At 39.1% G+C, this 21,083-nt stretch overlaps 2 protein-coding genes across 4 annotated transcripts in view; one reads left to right on the top strand and one right to left on the bottom strand.

Moving 5' to 3' along the window:
• Nucleotides 1-946: 946 nt before the first annotated feature.
• On the top strand, nt 947-10,286 carry LOC140141235 (sorbitol dehydrogenase-like). Its single transcript, XM_072163040.1, has 9 exons — nt 947-1,036; nt 2,658-2,694; nt 3,435-3,599; nt 5,002-5,161; nt 5,659-5,777; nt 6,044-6,109; nt 7,104-7,282; nt 7,553-7,674; nt 8,448-10,286. Exons 1-9 carry the CDS (start codon nt 977-979, stop codon nt 8,611-8,613), a joined length of 1,074 nt encoding a protein of 357 aa, XP_072019141.1. The 5' UTR covers nt 947-976; the 3' UTR covers nt 8,614-10,286.
• Nucleotides 10,287-11,182: 896 nt separating this feature from the next.
• Nucleotides 11,183-21,083, bottom strand: part of LOC140141237 (D-beta-hydroxybutyrate dehydrogenase, mitochondrial-like) — a 42,794-nt gene continuing 32,893 nt past the window's right edge. The window contains exons 2-4 of one of the 3 annotated variants that reach the window (XR_011857381.1): nt 15,492-15,644; nt 11,967-12,633; nt 11,183-11,924 (exon numbers count right to left, since the gene is read on the bottom strand). Coding sequence is in view for 1 of the 3 variants with exons in the window: in XM_072163041.1 (XP_072019142.1) it covers nt 12,170-12,633; nt 15,492-15,644 (617 nt within the window). In the remaining 2 variants the exon portion in view is untranslated. Of the gene's footprint in view, nt 12,634-15,491; nt 15,645-21,083 lie in introns of all 3 variants that reach the window. The other 2 variants (XR_011857382.1, XM_072163041.1) reach the window with 2 other exon arrangements.

Raw genomic sequence — 21,083 nt, 5'->3', positions numbered from 1 at the left:
GAATTTTTTTCGCGCGCAAATGTCCTAGTAAAATCTAAAAACTTGGCCACTTGAGTACACTTGCCTTCCTCATGGTGCGTTTGGGGCCTCCAAATTTTGGCCTGGCCCAGGGCCCCCAAAAAGGTAAATCCGGCCCTGGGCGTAGACAGGAGCAAAGGGGGTAGATGCCCCATGTGAGTCCCCCTCTAGTCTGAAATTGGCTAAACATTTGTATTTCATCTATGAAAGATAAGTATTTTATTCTGTTCTGCAAGTATAGGGGGTATATGTCGATATCTGCATATCTACATTTGTATTTCATCTATGAAAGATAAGTATTTTATTCTGTTCTGCAAGTATAGGGGGTATATGTCGATATCTGCATTCAAAATTTTAATTTCTCAGCTTCTGATCACATAAAGACATTTTTGACTCGGAATTCTCCGGGCAAATTCTAAGGAATTTTCCAAATGAAAAGGATGCCGTTTTATGTTGCTCTAAACACCTGGATCTTGCCTTGTGCCTAAAATCTTGATTATGCAAAAGTTGGGGTGACTAAGCCAGGATGGAGGTTATTGTCGTGGCACACACCACCTGATGATAAAGATTTGCATAAAGGACGCCACCGTTATTATACGTTGGGTTTTGAACAAATTTTGTCAAGGTTGGGTTTTATTTGTATTAAAAATCAAAGGTCAAAAATCAAATCATGGCCATGAATAGTAAATCTTGTATACGGAAAGCTTACAGGTACTGCCTCGCTGATAAAAGATAATCAGCACATTTCACATACATACAGATACAATGTTCTTTGATAGTGTAGAGGCTTGTGCTGGGGTCTGGTTATCATGATTATGATGAATGAGTAGCTCCATGAATCCCGGGAATATAAAGTTATAAGCTGTTATACAGAATAGTACAGTATATTGCTGAATGCAACATATCCACACTGTGAAACAATATTTATACTATTAAAAATAATTATTTTATTTTCATCATGGTCGATACGCAAGAAAATTTTGCAGCTGTGCTATATGCTGCTAACGATTTACGAGTGGTAAGTATTATTTTTAATTATTGTATTTACTTGTTCATTGTATGTGTTGAGGTCATGGACGTGTATTTAATAGGCCCTATGAATTTAAACACTAAGGAACAGAAGTACATAAGCTTACATATGACCTGCATGTGCAAAAAAAATTGTATATTCATATTATCATGATTATATGACAATATGAGGGAAGCCTAAATCAGCGAGTGCTCATTCGCAAAATTTTAAAAATATTGAAAATTCAGTTCATTGCACCTTTGTTTGAAATACATGAAACTATATTCATATCAATATTTTTGATGTATTTTCCGCATGGGGTACTGCAACTGCTAGAGCCTATAGCTAATAGGGTAGCTGCAGGTAATATGGGACAGCAGGTAATATGGGACACCTGTTTTCATTTTAACAAAAAGTAGCTTAGAGAAGGTAAACACTTTAAGTTGATTTGTTAAGTGTTTAGAGACATCAATTGTGCTTCTAGAAATGCAGTTTTGGAGTCTGTGTATCAAACTCTTGGAAATCAATGCCAAAAAGAGTGAAATTGCCCAAAAATTATGTCGTTTTATGGCCTGATATAAAATCAATGACGTCACATTTTATGATTGTGTATCCAAAAACTCTGGTACTGAGGGGCATTTGTCATTTTTATGATCTTTAGGTAATGGGTTAAGCTTATCAGCAGGTAAAAATTCCACTGACAAGTGGCACTTTCCTTTTATAAATGATTATTTTCTCTGATTTTCAACTGAATGGGTGCAGGTAATATGGGACACATAGGAAATTGTGTGCATTGTCAATGCGAAAAGCAAAACTATTTAGAAAATTGAATTTTCTTGTAGAAATTTGCATTTAACATTCAAAATCATGTAACAAAAATGTTTTTAGAACAAAAGAGTGATTTTCTGGACTTTTTGATTTTCACCATAGAGATAACACAGTGTCCCATATTACCTGCACATGCAGGTAATATAGGACACTTGACGATGACGTCATTTTGACGTCATAGCGTCCAAACAAACATAAAAACAAGGTAACATATTGTCTGTTTTATTAATCTTAAAGGACAGGTTGTTCATCATAACAATCTCTTGTGGGCATATCTTCTTTAGTTTTTATGCAAATAAGCTAAACGTCCTTAATGGTCCCATATTCCCTGCAGGTACCCTATTGTTTTCTCAGTGTTTTTTTTAAATTCAAAAATAGGCCTATTTATGACAACTTTAATGTCTAGGCCTAAACAGGATTGTACAGTTAGATATTTCATGGCTCTTATAGTAGATCTATGCCTATTCTTTATAGCTCCTGAAAGAGTGTGTTTTTTGCTTTTCTTTTTTTTTCACTCTTTTATAGGCCTATATATTATGCAACCCATCCTATACCAATTTTTGACAAAATAGCACCAAAAATTGCTCGAATTAGGTGATTTAAGGGCACTCTTGCCCAAATTGGTCTTCACTAAAAACTCACCCAACGCGACGATATATCAAAATCGCTGAAAAGGTAACCCTAAAACCGTGGCATACCCCCTTACACCTTCAATCAGAGAGGACCCTCCAGAAAATACGTCACTTCAAAAAGGTTGACAAAAGGTAACTAATCATCATACTTCTTATTTGTTTGCCTGCAGGAGAAGCGTCCGATGTCACCATGTTTGGGTGAGACAGGTATGTAAATGTTGCCATTGATATGGCATCAGTTCCCGGTCATTACCGGTTGGAGCCGGTTTCTGTTGTTCCAAACAATGGGATGCGGTTCAACCGCCGGTAACCACCGGTCAGCCGGCGGTCGAGTTTTCATTTCTTCCCTAACACATTACGTTATATGTGCCTACAAGAAATATATGTAACATTTCACCGCCTTCTTAAATTTTATAAGCATATCGATGGTAAAAATTCATTTTGTTAAGTGCATAAGACTCATTGTGAGCGCTTATTTTGTCAACCAAAATGACCCCTAATCACTTCATGTTGTATATTTTTATGTAGAATTGTGAGTGAGCATTGAATGAGTGAGAGAGAGCTAGTATAAGAGGGTGAGGTCTTGTGAAGAAAGAGAATGTGACAGTGGCGTAGCCAACAACGGGGGCAGGGGGCAGAATACCACCCTGACAAAAATTGAAAGGGAAAAGTGCCCGACTAAGAATCGGCAAGGCAAAAGAAAAGAAAATGGAAAAGGAAAAAAAGGGGAAAGAAAAAAGAAGAGAAGGGTCCAAAATTGCAAGGTGCATCTTCTGCGCTGCCCGTTTCCCACCAACATTCATCCTGATCATGTGGTGTTTTTGTTTGTTTGTTGTTTTTTTGGGGGAGTTATTGTTATTGTTGTTTTGAGGTGGTTTTTTTTTTTCGTTTAACAGATCGTTTTTAATATTGATGAGAAATTCCGTTCCTTTTCATTTTTCAATCAGATGTGCTTTTAGGTATGCGTTCGGTGGGAATATGCGGATCTGACATCAAATATTGGGCCTATGGAAAATGCGGCAGATTTGTATTGAATGAGCCGATGGTCATAGGACATGAGGCCAGTGGACAAGTGATAGCAATAGGTGCCAAAGTTAAACACCTTAAAATAGGTAAGACCATGTAGGCTATAGTGGGTACAGTCACCATCTGCTAGGTAATCGCAACAGCCGAGAACCGCCAAATACGGGTGACCGCATATGAAGGAGCTTATAAGTTTCTCCCGAATATCAGACTCCCCGAGAATGACTCACTTTTCTATCCTATACTCTACTCTATTCCACTCTGCTCTACTCTAATATGCTCCCCTTACTCCACTTTGTCTACTCTAACTCTTCATTTCCTCTATATACCCTTCCACTCCTTTCCTTTTCTGTCTCTTCCGACCCTTTATATTTGTCCTTTTGACTCTCGCCTTTCCTTTGCCTCTTTCGTTCCCCCTCTGTTTTTCTTCACTTACCACAGATGCCATGTACATACAGTGTTATGAACATCGCGTGCGCGTTCGACTAGTATAGTCTTCATAATTGAACGACGAGCTCCTTCGTTCCATTGAGAATTTCACATTTTGTCACAACTACTAGCACCTATATATAAAGCCTTGAATTTTGCAGGGTCTGTAATTCACTGAAAGCCAAACTGGAGTCAGAGTGACTCTAAAAGTAGAGTCCAGTCACTCTGCGACTCTTTGTCTTAAATGACTCCATATTGGTCATCTGACTCCCTTGAAGAGTCATAATTTGTTGACTCCACTAAAGAGTCACCGTTGATGACCCTGAACAGGAGTCATTTGACGTACTCCCAATATGGAGTCATTTTATAGACATAAAGTCACGCAGTGGCTGGACTCTGCTTCTAGAGTTACCCAGACTCCATTTATAAAGGGATCGGCTCCATCCATTACAGGGTCACTTCGACAGTCCGACTCCAGGTAGGATATTATTAGCTTTATCTCACCGTCAGGTTAAAATTATCCTGTGGAATCCAGCTCAAGACTAAGTTAGCCTATGCAGCATGAAAATACCACATCACACTGTCCAAACATCAACACATGATAGGCCTACACCGGTGCGAATGACCAGCGTGCTGAACAGCAGCAAACAGCAGCAGCATATTGCAAAATGGCCGCTACCACAGCAAACACGTGTACAGTGTTGAGGACTCTGAATTTAGAGTCGATTGACGGGTAGAGTCAATTGACTCTGTAGTGAAACTCAGGTCCGGCTCCTTTTGAGAGTCAATGTCAAATTTAACTACCACGTCGTGCACGACTCCGCAGGTAGGGTCAATTGACTCCACGGGTAGAATCAACTGACTCCCTTGAGTGACAGTCAGGCAACTCCTTTTGAGAGTCAGTGCTAGTTTACTCCAATTTGAGAGTCACTTGACTCCATTCTGGCTATCAGCGTTACTGAGGTACATTAAGATCGTGTAAAAACCAGAACTTTTTAGGGCATTCTCCTCAGCAAATATTACAATATGGCATTATTCCTTTTGTTGCATCTCTATCTAAAGGTGACAGGGTAGCAGTTGAACCAGGTATCCCGTGTCGACAGTGCCGCCTTTGTAAGCAGGGTCGCTATAATCTGTGTGCTCATGTGCAATTCTGCGCAACACCACCTGTTCATGGTAATCTTTGCACATATTACGTACATCCAGCAGACTTCTGTTTCAGGTGAGAATGTTTACAACATGGTCGGAGAGAAAAACAGACAGAGACACATACAAACACAAAGAAAGACAGACAGGCAGGGGCAGACACCCACACACACAGACATACATAGAGACAGACAGATAGAGTCACTGAGAGATACTATATAATATAGGCCTAAAGTTCATGTCTTTGTCATCAATGCACATGTAGATATATCGATAAATTAGGTAGCAAGTACATGTATAACACAACGTCGCCTTTCCTGTGTCAGGATTTAACATTATGAAGAATTTAGTAGTATGACTCGTACCCATCGGGGTGTGCGTGGGTGTGGTGTGCGTGCCTCGGGTGGGATGTGCGAGCTCGCAGTGGTGTGTTTGGGGTGTGTGCTCTCACGTGGATGTATGCATAATAGCCATAAAAAAATAGTCACTTATCATGTTTGTTGTTTTTTTACCATTTTAAAAATAATATGTCATTGAAAATCGCACTAACCTGAAATCAGAATACATATCCAGGTTACCTGACAATGTGACTGATGAAGAAGGCGCCCTCATGGAACCATTGGCTGTTGCCGTGTACAGCTGTGAAAGAGGCAGTGTGACGTCAGGATCAAGATTGCTCATTTGTGGAGCGGGTATGTTGCACCTAATTAGCTCATTTACACAGGAGGATAAGATTCTCGCTCGTTAAACGGCGATCGTACGCGTGATGTAAATTGAAGTAAATGACGCCATATTTTCGTCATTTGTTGATGTTGTTTTTGTTGTTGTTTGTTTGTTTGTTTGGTTTTTTTTTAATTATTATTATTATTATTATTATTATTATTAATATTGGAACTGTAATTACTTTTATTGAACATAATACGTTTTTTAATTTTGATTATTTTTATGCCATGTGAAGGACCAATCGGCTTGCTAACGATGATGACAGCTAGAGCAATGGGGGCAGTAGAGTTTACAATTACAGGTAATGCGTTAAATGAAATACCCGACGTTTATGCACATAGTCGGGCTAGCCACGAGGCCCACTGGGTTGGTTGTAGGGCTGTTGTTGAGTAGTACTTGAATTGTCGACAATCGTCAAATCTCAAGATTCGACGCGGACAAGTTGTCGACAAAGCGGTAAGTCAAAAAAATTAGGTTCAGAGACCACGTTATACGTCGTTTATTTACATCAATACTGTCGACAACAGCCTTGTCGACAACAGCTTTAGTTGTTTGGTTGGGTGCTTGGATTTATTGACGCACTTCAGTATACTCGGACCATTGGGTCATCGAATACTTCTATCATCATGTCCAATGTGGGAGACAAGGGAGATCAACATGATCAATATACTCGGTCTCAGTGAGGATAAGCCACTTTAAAGATGCAATGGGAAACCAGAGAATCCAAAGAAAATCTGTGGATAGGGCCGACGGGTTGGTAACCAAATACACCTTAAGTCGTCTGGGAACGGACCCGGCTCGAACCCGTGATCTCAGTGGTGCAGAGCGAGGACAGATCCGCTCCCTGGGACAATTACCAGGTGGATCGCGGTACTGACGTACGGACCGACTCAAGCTCTAAATGAGTGGGGTGGGGGATCGGACACTCAATGTATGATCTGAAGGTTGTTAATATACCTGATATATCATGATTGCAACTCATTTTGTCAACGAACTGTGTCAACGAGCCAGTACCAAATTCACGCCCGGTGTCGAGTCACGTCACGTCACGTCACGGTTTTCCCACTATACACCATCATGACCATGTAGGCCTAAAAATATGAAAGTCGTGATCCAAGAACAGCCGAGATAATTATATCAATCTGGATATGACCATGTAGGCCTAAAAATATGAAAGTCGTGATCCAAGAACAGCCGAGATAATTATATCAATCTGGAAAAAGCGCTATATAAATTCCGAAATTTATTATTATTATTATTATTAATAGTTCAATTTTGTGTATGTTATTTTTCAGATATCGATGACCATCGATTAGAAATCGCGAAAAAATACGGAGCGACTCATACAATTAATGTTACTGGTTGTAGCAGCGATGATATCGCCAAACGTGTAGTGGAGACTCTGAATGGGGAGAAGCCTGATATATCGATGGAATGTAGCGGTTCTGATCTCAGCTTAGTAGCTTGTATACACGTGAGTAGACGTGGTAGATGTTGGTTCATATTTGGAAAACAAATAATGACATTGTCCCCCTGTGAGAAGTCTTGTCCCTCTTACCACCCCCCCCCCCCTAATTAATTTATAGGTCAATTACCCGTAAACAAATGTTTTTATTCAAGGAAGCAAATGTCTCTTTTCTTCTAAGTTTTATTTAAGCCCAAAATGATCATTATGGCACCGAAATCGTCAGACAAAAACATAGGGTTACACACAGATTTTAGCTTATCGTTATTGCACTTCCAGGCAACTAGTACTGGTGGTACCATAGTTCTCGTTGGTCGTGGTTCATTGGATGTCTCCTTACCACTCGTTGAAGTCGCTGCAAAGGAATTGAACATCAACGGAATATTCCGATATGCCAATGCGTGAGTATATGAATATACAGGGTGTCCCAGAAAAAAATTACCGGTGAATGAATTTGGTCATAAGTCGAGAAGTAGGCATCGGAATCAAAAAATTTAAAAAGCAGCGCGTATGTATTTATAGTTATGATTGTAATCCTTCGGTTGGCGACCCTATTCGCGAGTCTAACTAATCAGTTACCGGATTCATTTGTGTGGAGGCTTTAATACGAAACTGATTGCGTACTGGTTACGACTGTTAATTGTATAGTTTGTCTATTGTGGTCGCTACTAAGCTAAAAAAAACCAAAATTGCAGTTAAATTGTTCGAGTTCAACCGATTGTGACCTACAGTGGTCAGCAACAATTTGTAAAGTGGACAGAGCCTTATGTGCGTGTTTAGAGCACTGTAGATATTTAAATATGTTATTCAATATAAAAAAAAAAAGGCATATACTTTGATCACACGAGAGCACTGTTTGCGATAGATAACCTACATAACAAAGTTAATGTTCTATTGTAAAAACTCGATAGTTAGCATATGTGCTTACTATCGAGCGCTTTTAAAAACATACAAACATGAAGAGCCCCATCCACAAAAGTGTAAAGGGTTTTGAGCAAATCATCGACACACATAGTTATATACGAACAAGTAAACCTGCAAATTTGTGCCTCAGCCCCATTAGCTTAATAGTTGGTAAAGCGCTTGACTCTGGTACAATTTCATGTTTTCAAAAACGCTCGATAGTAAGCACATATATGATAACTATCGAGTTTTGACGATATTTTCTTTGCAGTTATCCCAAGGCTCTAGCAATGTTAACCAGTGGCTCCATAGACGTCAAATCATTAGTGACACATCGGTTTACTCTTCAGGAAACAGAGGAAGCCTTCAAGACAGCCGCTAGCAGAGATTCCAAAGCCATCAAAGTCATAATCAGCTGCCACGAGGAGAAGGAATGATGATACCTAAAGGACGAAATCAAAACTCGACCGGCGGTTGACCGCCGGTTCCGTCCGGTTGCTTTCGTTCTAAACAATGGTAACCGGACGGAACCGGTGGTAAACCGCCGGTCGAGTTTTGATTTCATCCCTATACATAAGCCCGAAAAAAAATCCGTGTTTTGGGCCAAAATAGTGTAAAATTGAAAGTCTTCGGGTTTCGCGCGCACTGGTCCATCACATACCAAAAATGCATCTTCATTTTGGGGTCAAATGTCTCAAATTAAAAAGAAATTGGTGGTCTTCGCAAATGTCCATCTAAAACAGGCACAAAATATGCCCCTTCACCTCCAAAACACATGAATGCGTGTGATTTTTATCAAACATTGATTAGTGACTCCATATGGCACTACGCCTCGTCCCTGCATTGTTGTCTTCTCTGGGTACCGAAACTATGCATCACGTGGGGGCTGACACCGGTTAATGGATGGAATTGGGTGCCGTTTCTGCCCCAAAACTTCAACTTGTTCCACTGCTGCCCAATATCTTATTCCAGTACACGAGCAAGCTTGGAAAACATGCAAAACACGGTGAGGTCCGCATCAATGTTTTAACTTTTCAATTGTGGGAATATTATTGTTCAGAAGTCATTTTTATTTTGAATCCCGTCATTTAATCCACTTACTTGTATGTACTGGTTATAAACTCTGTCATAATTATATGCAACTATATCAATGTATTTCTCTCAGTTATAATTTACATGTAATATTTATTTACAAGGATTGTCTTCCATTATGCAGGAGTCAAAGGGAATCTTGACCCTACCCTCCTCCGCAAGCCCTCACCATTTCGTTGGTGAAAATGTGTGTAGTCATTACCTTCCTCCTGGTCAAAACCATAATGGTGAAACTGAATGCTGGTTTCATACTTTCCTGCCGTTTGGGATGACGATTTTGCTTCACTATGTTCACTGCGCAGTTGCACCAGAAATGCTAGCGGGGCGATCATGCCACCGCTTTGCCCACAAGTCAAGTCGGGAGCGGTGTCGCTCTGACGTATGAGAACATAAGATTTTTGGCGATGCTGAGCGGCAACATTGGCTTTCATAGTCATGCCGCTGCCGCTCAGTGGTGTGCCGCTCCGCTTGCAGAAAAGTGCAAGCGGCGTGATGAAGCGTCACTCCGCTCAGCGGCAAGCGGCAGAAAGTATATGACACCAGCATAACTCAAGCTTTTTCAGATGCGGTGAAAGTTCAGCCTAACAAATATTCGCAACTTGTGAATCTTTGACTTATCTTTGCCCGCGTTTTACATGTTTCATTTGCTTTTACATGTATATAGGCCACCGGCGTGTCCAGGATCTTTTCCTACGGGGGCTCAGAGGGGCTTTCCGATTTATGCCGGGGGGGGCTTAATGGCTAAAATCGCCAAAAAACGGCTGATTTTACATGTTGTAGGCTATAAACCAATAGGCATACTCACACTGGTGAATCTTAATCTGAATTAATACGTTTTCTGGAATATTTTGGACAGAAGGTGAATAGTTTTCTTTGCCTAAAAATACGGTCCCTGAGTAAACCAAGGTGAATGGCTTGAGGAGGGTATGGGTTCAAGACTCCCTTTGACGCCTGCATTAACGTATTAAATTACACAAAATATGCATGGGTAAAGACTTTATTAAATTACACAACCTCACGATGGGCGTTCAGTGGCATCCTCATTCATTCCTCAATCATGTCCCAGCAAACACAAAAAACGTTTTAAACAAGTAATATTTTGAGTTTTCTGACAGCCTTTTATAACCTTTTGCGAATGATGTCGAAACTTCTTATACTCTTTCTCACAATGTGGTTTATAAAATATCGGATAACAACTGAACCGAACTGAACTAAACTGACTAGGCCTATATATACATTTGGTGACGTCACGATAGCGGAACAATTTGCGCGTATCATCGATCGTCAGAATTGTTCCGTACTGCCGAATAACTTATATTAAATTCTTCTTCCTATATGTAATACGTGCTGTACCTCAATTGGAGTATAATTGCACAGGCTTTACATGCAGAGTTGACCTGGTTGATTGCAGATATCACAACCGGTGATGGTCCCCCTTCTCTTTTCGAATAGCTCTGACACCTAACGATGAATAGCTCTGACACCTAACGAGTAACGTGCACATAGATGACTCTTCCTGTACACGTGATCAACGGATTTATGTGACTTACTTCGAAACCACGAGCATGACGTGACGTCTAAAGAACCAAAAGTGGTTCCAACCATCGAAAATGGCCCCACAAATGTGAAACATAATCGTTTTCGGTTCTCCAAAATTAAAGAGCCTTTTTTAGAGCTTCAAGAGGGAGGGTTCTCCTTAGAGTGTATACCTTATAGTGAGCGGACGAAAATTCTCACCTAAGCTTAGGCAAACACAAGTCGAACCCTCGCAGATCGTATTCTCCGGGCCGACAGCTAGCACAACGCGCCTCATACATGTATCACTCTCTTCTAGATAGAACACAATTATTATACTATAGTCACTGTCAATAGAGTAATTTTGTACGATTACCTTTATTTTATACATTAATACCGGTCATGTCTAATTTTACAAATGATAATTATTCGGTAGACTGTCAACTTTTTTTTTTAATGTTTAACTTGTTGACTTACTACAGATTAAACAGAACACATTTCGCTTGCCATGTTGGCATGCATGTGTTTGAAATATCAGTGTTCTCGGATTCTAACGATATTAGTATATGAAGGGAAACGTTTGGCAAGCACGGCGCTAGATCTCTTGTGAACAAATCAATAGGGTATGTAATGGAGCAATATAAAACTGCAACTTTTGAATTTGCATCTTCATTGGGTGTTTGGATCATCGTGTCTTTATTTCTTGAACGATTTCAACGAATGAGGTCTTAAATCCGAGCTAAAAGATGCAGTTATTGGCTGCTGCAGGTTTCCAATTATGTCATATCTGTCTTTGCTTAGGATATACAGTGGTAAACATAACTTGTACCTTAATTCTTTGGCGCATTGTATTGAAAACTTGTAGAATGATCACGGGTAGGCCTATACGAAAATTCATGTCATCTTTGATGTATGGAGTTTATTAAATTGTAATATTGAACTATGGCATTATAATATCTGTTGAAATGGTCACGTGATGAGTTGCTGCAATATTGCTGCCATTTGTGAAGGCAGCCGTCGGGCCTCCTTGCTATATTGCTTTGTTTGTACTTCAGGTAGTGGTGTAACAACGTGCCGCCTTTATGCCCATGATTCATACTAGTTAATATGTACTTCAGGCAGTGGTGTAACAACGTGCCGCCTTTGTGCGCATGTATCCATACTATAGTTTGTAACGTGCCGCCTTTGTGCGCATGTATTCTTACTAGTTTATCTGTACTTCAGGCAGTGGTGTAACAACGTGCCGCTTTTGTACGCATGTATCCATACTAGTTAACGAGCACAACTAATTTATATTGCTGTGACCATTGACCTCCTCATCACTTCCTCAAAAAAGAGAATAACACTTCTATGGTCTATCAAAATACACGTTAAGCCTATGGCATATCAAAATATTTTCTCTACAATAAATTCAGGTAGATGCAAAATCGAGAAGAGACGAATATGCCAATAAAGTTCCTTGTTCTCATATCTTAATTGCGGTTTCTTGGACATAAGTGCATCCACCAAAGAATTAATCACAGGGCTAACATCCTTTGTTCCCATGGTCCTGTAATAATGCATGCCCTGTACTCTAGAGTCAAAATACTCTTTAGTATAGGCGTTCCGAACTTCATCGCTCATACTCTTCCACATTGAATCGCCCATCTGGTTTACAGAGTCCTCAGAGTAGATGCTAGTCGCAGCAATGTAATGGCCCGGTTCTATTATGCTCACGTCCACGCCGAATTTTCTCATTTCGTATCGGAGGCATTGGCTGAACCCTTCCACGCCGTATTTGGAGACACAGTAACAGGAACAATCGGGGACCGCTAGACGACCAACAGCACTGCCCATATTCACTACTCTCCCTGGATGACGAAGAAAAAAGAAGGAGGGAAAAAAGGGAAAAATCGTTAGTGTAATCATCACAAAAAGGGGGCAATAGAGATCATTAAGTAAGGGATGAAATCAAAACGCGACCGGTTGACCGCCGGTTCCGTCCGGTTTCTATTGGTCTAAACAATGAGAACCGGCGGTCAACCACCGGTCGAGTTTTGATTTCACCCCTAATGAAAAGTATAAACTTTAAAATCTCGCGTCTTTTTAGATGTTGGTTTTTGCCGTAATTATACGCATTGGTTGGCGTTGAATGCAATATTTCAACTCATTTTGTGTCCGTCACCATCTGACCGCATTTCTTGAAAGTTTAATGTCGCCCTCTATAATTTGGAAGTATATAATGGTAGTTTAGCAAATTGAATAATTTATTCAAAGGCAAGAACTTATGGTAAAACAAGAAAGCCCGGTATGAAAATTAAGTTCAAAAAAGTTCAAAAAGAGGTTCCTCATTATTTTACTCTCCATGCAGGAAACCGTCAATGATTCTTGAATGTAGCCATTTATCTTCGAGCGCTGTGTTGAACCATGTACAGGCTGTATCTAGGCCTATATCAAAATGATTGATACTCATCAATTTTGATTTTTATTGAAAAGCCTACCTCTTCCAACTGCAACATTCGATACTCTTGAAATGCCCAGAATGTAATAACTTTTTATATTATAATAATCTACATGCCTTCTCAATAGAGTTGTACATTAAGTCATTATACATGCGAAATCAAAAATGTGTACAACTCTATGGAGTAGGCAAACCTAACTGATGTGTTGAAGCCATCAAGACCCCAAGCCAATATCTCTCAGAAATGTTGTCCAAGAACATATCTTCAACATACCTGAAGTTGATGGTGGTGCAAAATGTCTGACATTGGTTTTCAGGGGGGGTCAAAATGTACAAAAAATGTACAATTGGGGTTTTGCATGGGTAATATCTCAGCTAAAAGTATTCTAATAGGCTCAATATTGGATAAGAGTAATGTCCTACCAAAGGGCTCTGACTGGCCAAAAAATGGACAATAAAATTATTTTTACTTTTGGAGTTCTGACCCCCCCCCGAAGTTGGTCCTGGATGGACGAAGTTGCATTTTGAGGGCCCTATATCTTTTTAAGTAAAGGAGTTACAAGTTTTCTGATGCCAGATTTGAATTTTTCACAAAAAAGTACCCCAGGATACATACTTTTTAAAGTTGTAGGGGTTCCCTTTATACATTTATGGACCTCCAAACGTCGTCTTTCGCGTTGCGACACATTTTTTACGCTGACCCCCCTAAATTTCAAATTGATGCCACAGGAAAACGAAATGGAGTATGAAGCTCAAATTTTCAAGATTTTACTTTCTCATCAATATCTACCACCACGTAGAAAAAGAAGAAAACAATTGAAGAGGTGCTGCGGTGCACATCCCTGGAGTTGACATGGATTGGCTCGGCATCATTTTTGCTTAGAGTATTTCAGGAAAGAAACAATCAAAACAGCATCGAATTTTGAGTACGACTTTAGAATAACTGCCACCACGTGCACGCTAAGAGATTATTTTTTTTAGGATTAGGTTAAGTCAAGTCAAGTCAAGCTAGGATTATTATTATATCAGGGTTAATCGGATTAGAGTTCAGGGATCCATAAGAGTTATGGTTTATGGATAAGACTAAGAAGATAAAAAAGTTTAGGATTGGCAGGTGGCGATTACTTTCCTAAAATTACGCTCACTTTTAACAAGTGGTGTCCACCGGGACTTTTCCAGGGCGGCAAGGAGGCAGCCGGGTGGATGGTCAAGTGAAAATCGGAATATTTGCTTAAAATGTGTCATTTTGTGCCCCAAATAGTGACAAAACGTTCAAACCTGACTCGTAGCCTATTGTTATTATAGGCCTAATTTATAAGTGGGATTATTTTTTCCTCGATGACATGATCACCACCGATCGTGTGTCAATAGATTGTAGCCAATTGACTTGTCCATAAATCAATAGGGGGCCTACCCATTCATCGTCAGGCTGACAAAAGTTCTCAAGTTTCAAGTACAAATATATTATAAGTAACAAGGCTGCAAGGAGTAAATAAATAAATATTTATAAATAAATTAATAAATGAATTTATAAATAAATTAATAAATGAATTTATAAATTAATTAATAAATGAATTTATAAATTAATTAATAAATGAATTTATAAATAAATTAATAAATGAATTTATAAATGAATATATAAATAAATTCAGTTAGATTTAGACTCAGTTTATAAATTGAAAAATAATAAAAATTAATAAGCAAATAAATGAAACAAACAAAGATTAAATAAACATTGTAGAGTACCGGAGCATATTATAATAGGCCTATATTAAGGCCTAACTATTGATAATTAGAATAAATGATAATGGTAATAAAACTAATATTGAATACCAAAAATAATCATAAAGAAACAATACAAGCCTCAATTAAAATCAAATTAAACTAATAAATAAATTTAAATCAATCAATCAATCAATCAATCAATCAATCAACCAATAAATAAATAAATAAATAAATAAATATCAAACTTCAAGATCAATATAACGGTAAATCGTAGAGTCGGCAGTCCTTTAAAACTTCCTGTAAGAGCTCACCTCTTGAAGGGATTATCTTACGAAGACTACTTTATCATAATATGAAAGGATGACATTATAACAATAGGCTACGAGTCAGGTTTGAACGTTTTGTAAATAGTGGGATTTCGTAGTTTTTATTTTGAGTGGGGTGGGGTACAACCAGGGGAGCCAAAGTTTTTTTTTGGGGGGGGGGGCGGGCGGGCGGGATGGCTGGACTGGGCCCATGACACTGTCACTGCTTTAGACTTACCTTGGGATTTTCTCACCAGGGGTAGAAAAGCTCTAGTGACCCGTATCATACCGCATAAATTAACCTCTAGTAACCGGCTATATACATCCATGGAACACCATTCTATTGCACCAAAAGTGGACAGGCCTGCGTTATTAACTAAACCCCAAAGACCTGAAAATCAATAGAAAAAGAGATAATTATTATAAATGGTCAGAAGAAAGAGCGAAGGTTAATTGATCACGTGACTGATAAGACAATGGCCTGAATAGGAAGCGTAGAACAATACGATGGGTTCAAGAACCGATTTGAAGCCTTTATGGCAGAGAAAATAGCTAGAAAGTCCACCATTTGACCATTTGACAAAAAGATAAGTTTGATAAAAAAAATCTAACTTTTTTATGCTCTCGCATTAAAAGAACCGCTTTTTCAAATAATTAGGGTCGTTCAAAAAGTTCTGCAACAAGCTAAATACATTTTGTTGATGGCAGTCGCTATTATATACCGATGCGTCGGCTGATTTTATGTATTAGAGCTTTATTGCTTTTTCAAATAATGAGGGTCATTCAAAAAGTTCTGCAGCAAGCTAAATATATTTTGTTGATGGCAGCCACTATTACTATACCGATGCGTCGGCTGATTTTATGTATTAGAGTTTTACCTTACAATCAGCGAAAACAAAATACATTAAATATAGTTGGCACACTTGCTCAAAACAATTCAAATACATGTCATATCAATAGTATGAAGGCTACATAGTGATGCTGCTCTGACATGAATTTGAAGACTCCCTCCTGTATCTCACCCTTCCCAACTCCCCAACTTTCAATGTTGGAGGGTCTCACAGACAGTGGCGTAGATTTCTTTTTGACATGGGGGGATGAAGTTGGAAAAAATCTAGAAGTATAGTCAATCCAGCACCCTTTGGCGACAGAATTAGTTTATGATATAAATTCGCGCGAAGCGCGCAAGAATTTTTGCTATTTTGAAGCTAAACTGATGAAATATGGTATAAAAGTAGATTAAATGCGCGCGAAGCGCGCGAAAATTTGCACTTTTGGGGCTAAAATGGGCAAATATGAGGTTATCAGGCGTCAACATTGGGGGGGGGATGATTGTATGGACCATCCCCCTGGCAAAATATTGGGGGGGATAAATCCCCCCATCCCCCCGGATCTACGCCTATGCTCACAGACCTGGTGTCAACATAATTGCTTTGCCCATTCACCAAAAGACAGTCAAAGTGTGCCAAAAGTTTTTCCCTGATTGCAGGTAATACAGTAATGACAACTCATTTCATCTAAACATCAGCACCGATCTGGAATATGCCTATAATGTTATTCTGAGTATAATCATCAAAAGGAAGAAATGGTATTATCATGGATCGTCACCAACTTTTGACAATGGTTTCTTGACGTGACAATGGGATTTTCAAGTTATAGCTCAATTCTCTCACGTCAGGAGAACAAACAAACAAGGACTGCACCAGTTTTCGAACTCACATCGATGCAAACACACCAATGGGCTATTCCATTTAAAATCAACACTACCACTGTGAAAGATTTTGGAAATATCTTCCACAGGGGGAGTATGAATTTCAAATGGAATGAACACATTAGACAGCTCCATTGGAAACTCATCCTCCCTCTGTGGAAGATTCAGGTTGAATCTCTCTCAGAATCAAATGGCGCTGCCTAATGTGTTAATTGCATTGAAATTCATATACTCCCCCTGTGGAACATGTTTCCAAAATCTTACACAGGGGTAGTGGGATTTTAAATGGAATAGCCCAATGCGCAGAAGTTTAACACCGGATAGTATCATCACCTTATTCCACCGCAAGAACTCGGGGGAGCTGATCCTGGTTGCGATGGTTTCTGGTACATATAGGGTGTGCGCTTCTGCAAGAAGCTGGTTGTTATATGGTGTGCTGAGGCCACATTGGTTAGCGATTTCTTGTCAATTGTGCTGAGGATTGTGTATAGGTATTTGCATACGTAGCGCACAATAAATCTGCGCTTAATTTCTTCTTTTTACTCTCGCTTGCATGATTTCAAAATGCTGTCGAGTAGCATGTCAGTTCTGGTGAGATTGAATTATAGAATGTCCTCTCTTCTGACCCAAAGGCTGACAGTAAACTTGTTCATATGATTTGTTATATTAAGGGGGTACTACACCCCTGGCCAATTTTGTGCCTATTGCATTTTTCTCAAAAGGAAGGACGCTTGAGTTGCTGAATTTTCAGTGCAGTAGTTGTAGTCCTTGCCCCAATAATATACATATCTTACTTGTCACCAATGCGCTATAATTTTTGAGAAAAATGCAAAAATAGGCACAAAATTGGGCAGGGGTGTAGTACTCCCTTAAGCGTTGGGATCTCCTTTATAGAACCCACACCATTCCTCTTGTGTGTTGTGTGTCGGCTTTATTTGTCTCAATATTTAAGTACAAAAAAATGCTTGGTCAGTACAGTCCCCTCCGATCCGCCTTAATACACAAATATCACAAATAGTCATAAATATATGCCATATCACTTCCTTCCGGCTTATCTTAAGTTCAATGTCCATTCATATTTTTACCCTTGGAAAATAAATTTAAGCTCAGTTCACTCTATGAAAAGACTCAATGCTATTACGCTCTAATTCATACGCTCTATAGATCTATCATAGGCCAGTGAACACGGCGATATCTGCACGACTTTATTTAACCTCTGTACAGATAGGCCTATCATCCAATTTATATAATTTGATTTTAGTTGATAATATACATGTTTATAAACAGTGCGGTATGTTTTCAGCTATTTATACAAGATAAAGTTTGGTATGATACTACCTGGTTTAGCTAAATTATCGACTAAAATCATGATTTGATTATCTGATTATAGTAATAATGTTACGACGCAGAATTACAATCTTTATGTTACATTCTGTGCATCTTGCTGTGCTCCTTCGGTAACATCCAATAATTAGACATATACCTTATTCTTCAAAGTGGGTTACTTGAATGGGTGACCCCATTTGAATTCTACACCCCTTGTGTAAGAAAATAATGTCCTGTCTTCCATATAGGGGGAATATGGATTTCAATTGGAATAGCCCAGTCAACGTGATGAGCCAGTGATGAGCCAAACACGGTTTACATTACAGCAATTATAATACGACAGCAGTGTCTTGTCGATATACAAACTTCTTGAAGATGTTCTCCAGGACTGTTCATGGTAAACTGTTATTTATAATTTCATGTACGACTAGTCCAAATATGTCCACTTACTTGCAGACGTTTCGAAAACTTGACAGTTTTCTTTATCGATGCTTTAATTGTTGCAGTGACGATCTGTGTACAGCTGGTGATTTATGCTGCTTAGTAACGGAGTTGCCAGTTGATGAACAGAGACGAGGGGCAATACAACTTGAGTGGCGTCTTTGACGATCTGATAACTGAAGAAAAATCAATTGGCAACTCCGTTGCTAAGCAGCAGAAATCATCAGCTGTACACAGATCGTCACTGCAACAATAAGCCTTTTTGAAGTATGGCGGGCACAACTTGAGAGGACGTACTTTGAAGTGAGTACTTTTGTCAGCTGAGTATAGCATACAAAAGATTACGCACTTCAAAGTACGCCATCTCCTTTTGTGCCCGCCATATTTCAAAAAGGCTTATAGCATCGGTAAAGAAAACTGTCAGTTTGCTCATAAATATGCTACCTATACGAGCGTATAGTTGGAGAGTACCAAATTGTTGACGGTGCGACAATTTTGAAAAACATCTTCTTCTTGGTTGAGTCAGCAATATGAAAAGTGCACAAGTGCATATCACACCAACATCAACATCATGTCATTAACCTGCTTTGAAACCATGAGAAATATCTGCTTCCAGACAATAAAAAGGATCAGAACACCCACATGTCTATATATATCTATATATATTATGCAAGTTAAGAAAGACACACCCAACAGGTAAACATTTGGTAAACTGTCATATATGACAAGGTATATGAAGCCTTCAACAAACAAGATACTGAAATGTAGGCGTACGTCGGAAATCTTCCTACAATAGGCATAAATGGCTGCAATCAGGAGTGAAATCAGGTTGAATAACAACTTGTTGCAACAAGAGCATGAAGAGCAGGGCAATAACCTGAATAGTGGCCTATATGTTTTTAGTTTCCTATAATTTGAATATTTGCAATGTATTCCGTATTCGTCGCGTGATACGAGTCAATGCTCTGCGGGCTTCAACATTGAGATATTTTCTCAAAATATCAACAGCTATATCTGAACCAATTCTGGGCTTGTTTGTACTCATTTTAATGCATTTGTCATGCTGATTCCAAATATGGTCATGAAAATGTACAATTCTGAACTTGATAAAAAAACAATTCTAAATATGTGACCGTACAGCACGAATGAGCCGTAAATGTCCTCAATTGTATTCTGAGTTACAGTGTAAAATGGGCATGAAGGTCATATTCATAGGTATTTCAATTTGGTGCTACGTGTATCTCATTAAATGAGGTACACGTAGCACCAAATTGAGGTACCTATGAATACGACCTTCATGCCCATTTTACACTGTAACTCAGAATACAATTGAGGACATTTACGGCTCATTCGTGCTGTACGGTCACATATTTTTGAAACTTGTCGTCTGCAGTCGACACCCGCGTGGAGAGAGTTAAGGAGATGAGGCAATTGCTGCAGGAACAGGAGATTGTGTTCTTTACTGAAGAGCCCAATCACACCCCGCTGGTTATTATAGTTTGATCAGCTCGTAATCGGCGGGCCTTATAACATCACGGATTAATATCAATATATTTTATTTTGAGAATTGCCTTGTGACATCTCGCGAGAAGCATCATAAAGTATTAATTGAAAACCTATACTTTGACTACTTTATTCAAACACACAATGTAGACCAGACAGGTCAACGTGGGTTTACTTTTCGGTATAGCGGTAAAAACCTAACCATTCCTGCCGATTACGAGCTGATCAAAGTATAGGCCTGTATGCCAGCCAGCCTGCGTTTTAGCTTGGCTTGAGCAATTTGTTTGAGCCTGATGGTCCCATCGGTACTAAAGCGTATCTCCATTAGCAACGATCGTTTAAGCAAACAAATAAACAATTAGTATGACCCATGTATACAAGTAAACCTCAGAATTTACTGTCTCTAAGAAACGACATTCTCTAGGTTATTGCTCAAAAAGTTCATTGAGAACATTGGCCTTGTTGTTTACTCTCTGATTTTCAGGTCAAAAACATCCAGACAAAAATAGGTTCTTTCAAGTGTGAAAACGTCAACGAATGGGCCCTAGAACGAAAATAAGCTATTCCGATTGAAATCCTTACACCCTATGGAAGACACTATCTTAATCTCCCACACACACTGACACAGGGGGTGTAGATTTCAAAAGGAGTCACTCATTCAGCTATAACGCTATTTGAAATGTACATTCCCTGTGAGGAAGATTAAGGTCATTTTTTTTTTCCATGGGGGGGGTAATGATTTAAACTGGAACAGCCAAATACAGGTAAACAATAACCAAAACTATAATAATACTTCGTGGTTCAACTAAAGTGCACTTCACAAAAATGGTTCGTAAAATGTTTCAAAGG

The sequence above is a fragment of the Amphiura filiformis genome, chromosome 19, assembly GCF_039555335.1.
Source record: "Amphiura filiformis chromosome 19, Afil_fr2py, whole genome shotgun sequence".
In the NCBI taxonomy this organism is placed as follows: domain Eukaryota; kingdom Metazoa; phylum Echinodermata; class Ophiuroidea; order Amphilepidida; family Amphiuridae; genus Amphiura; species Amphiura filiformis.
This window is presented reverse-complemented; position numbering and strand designations above follow the sequence as displayed.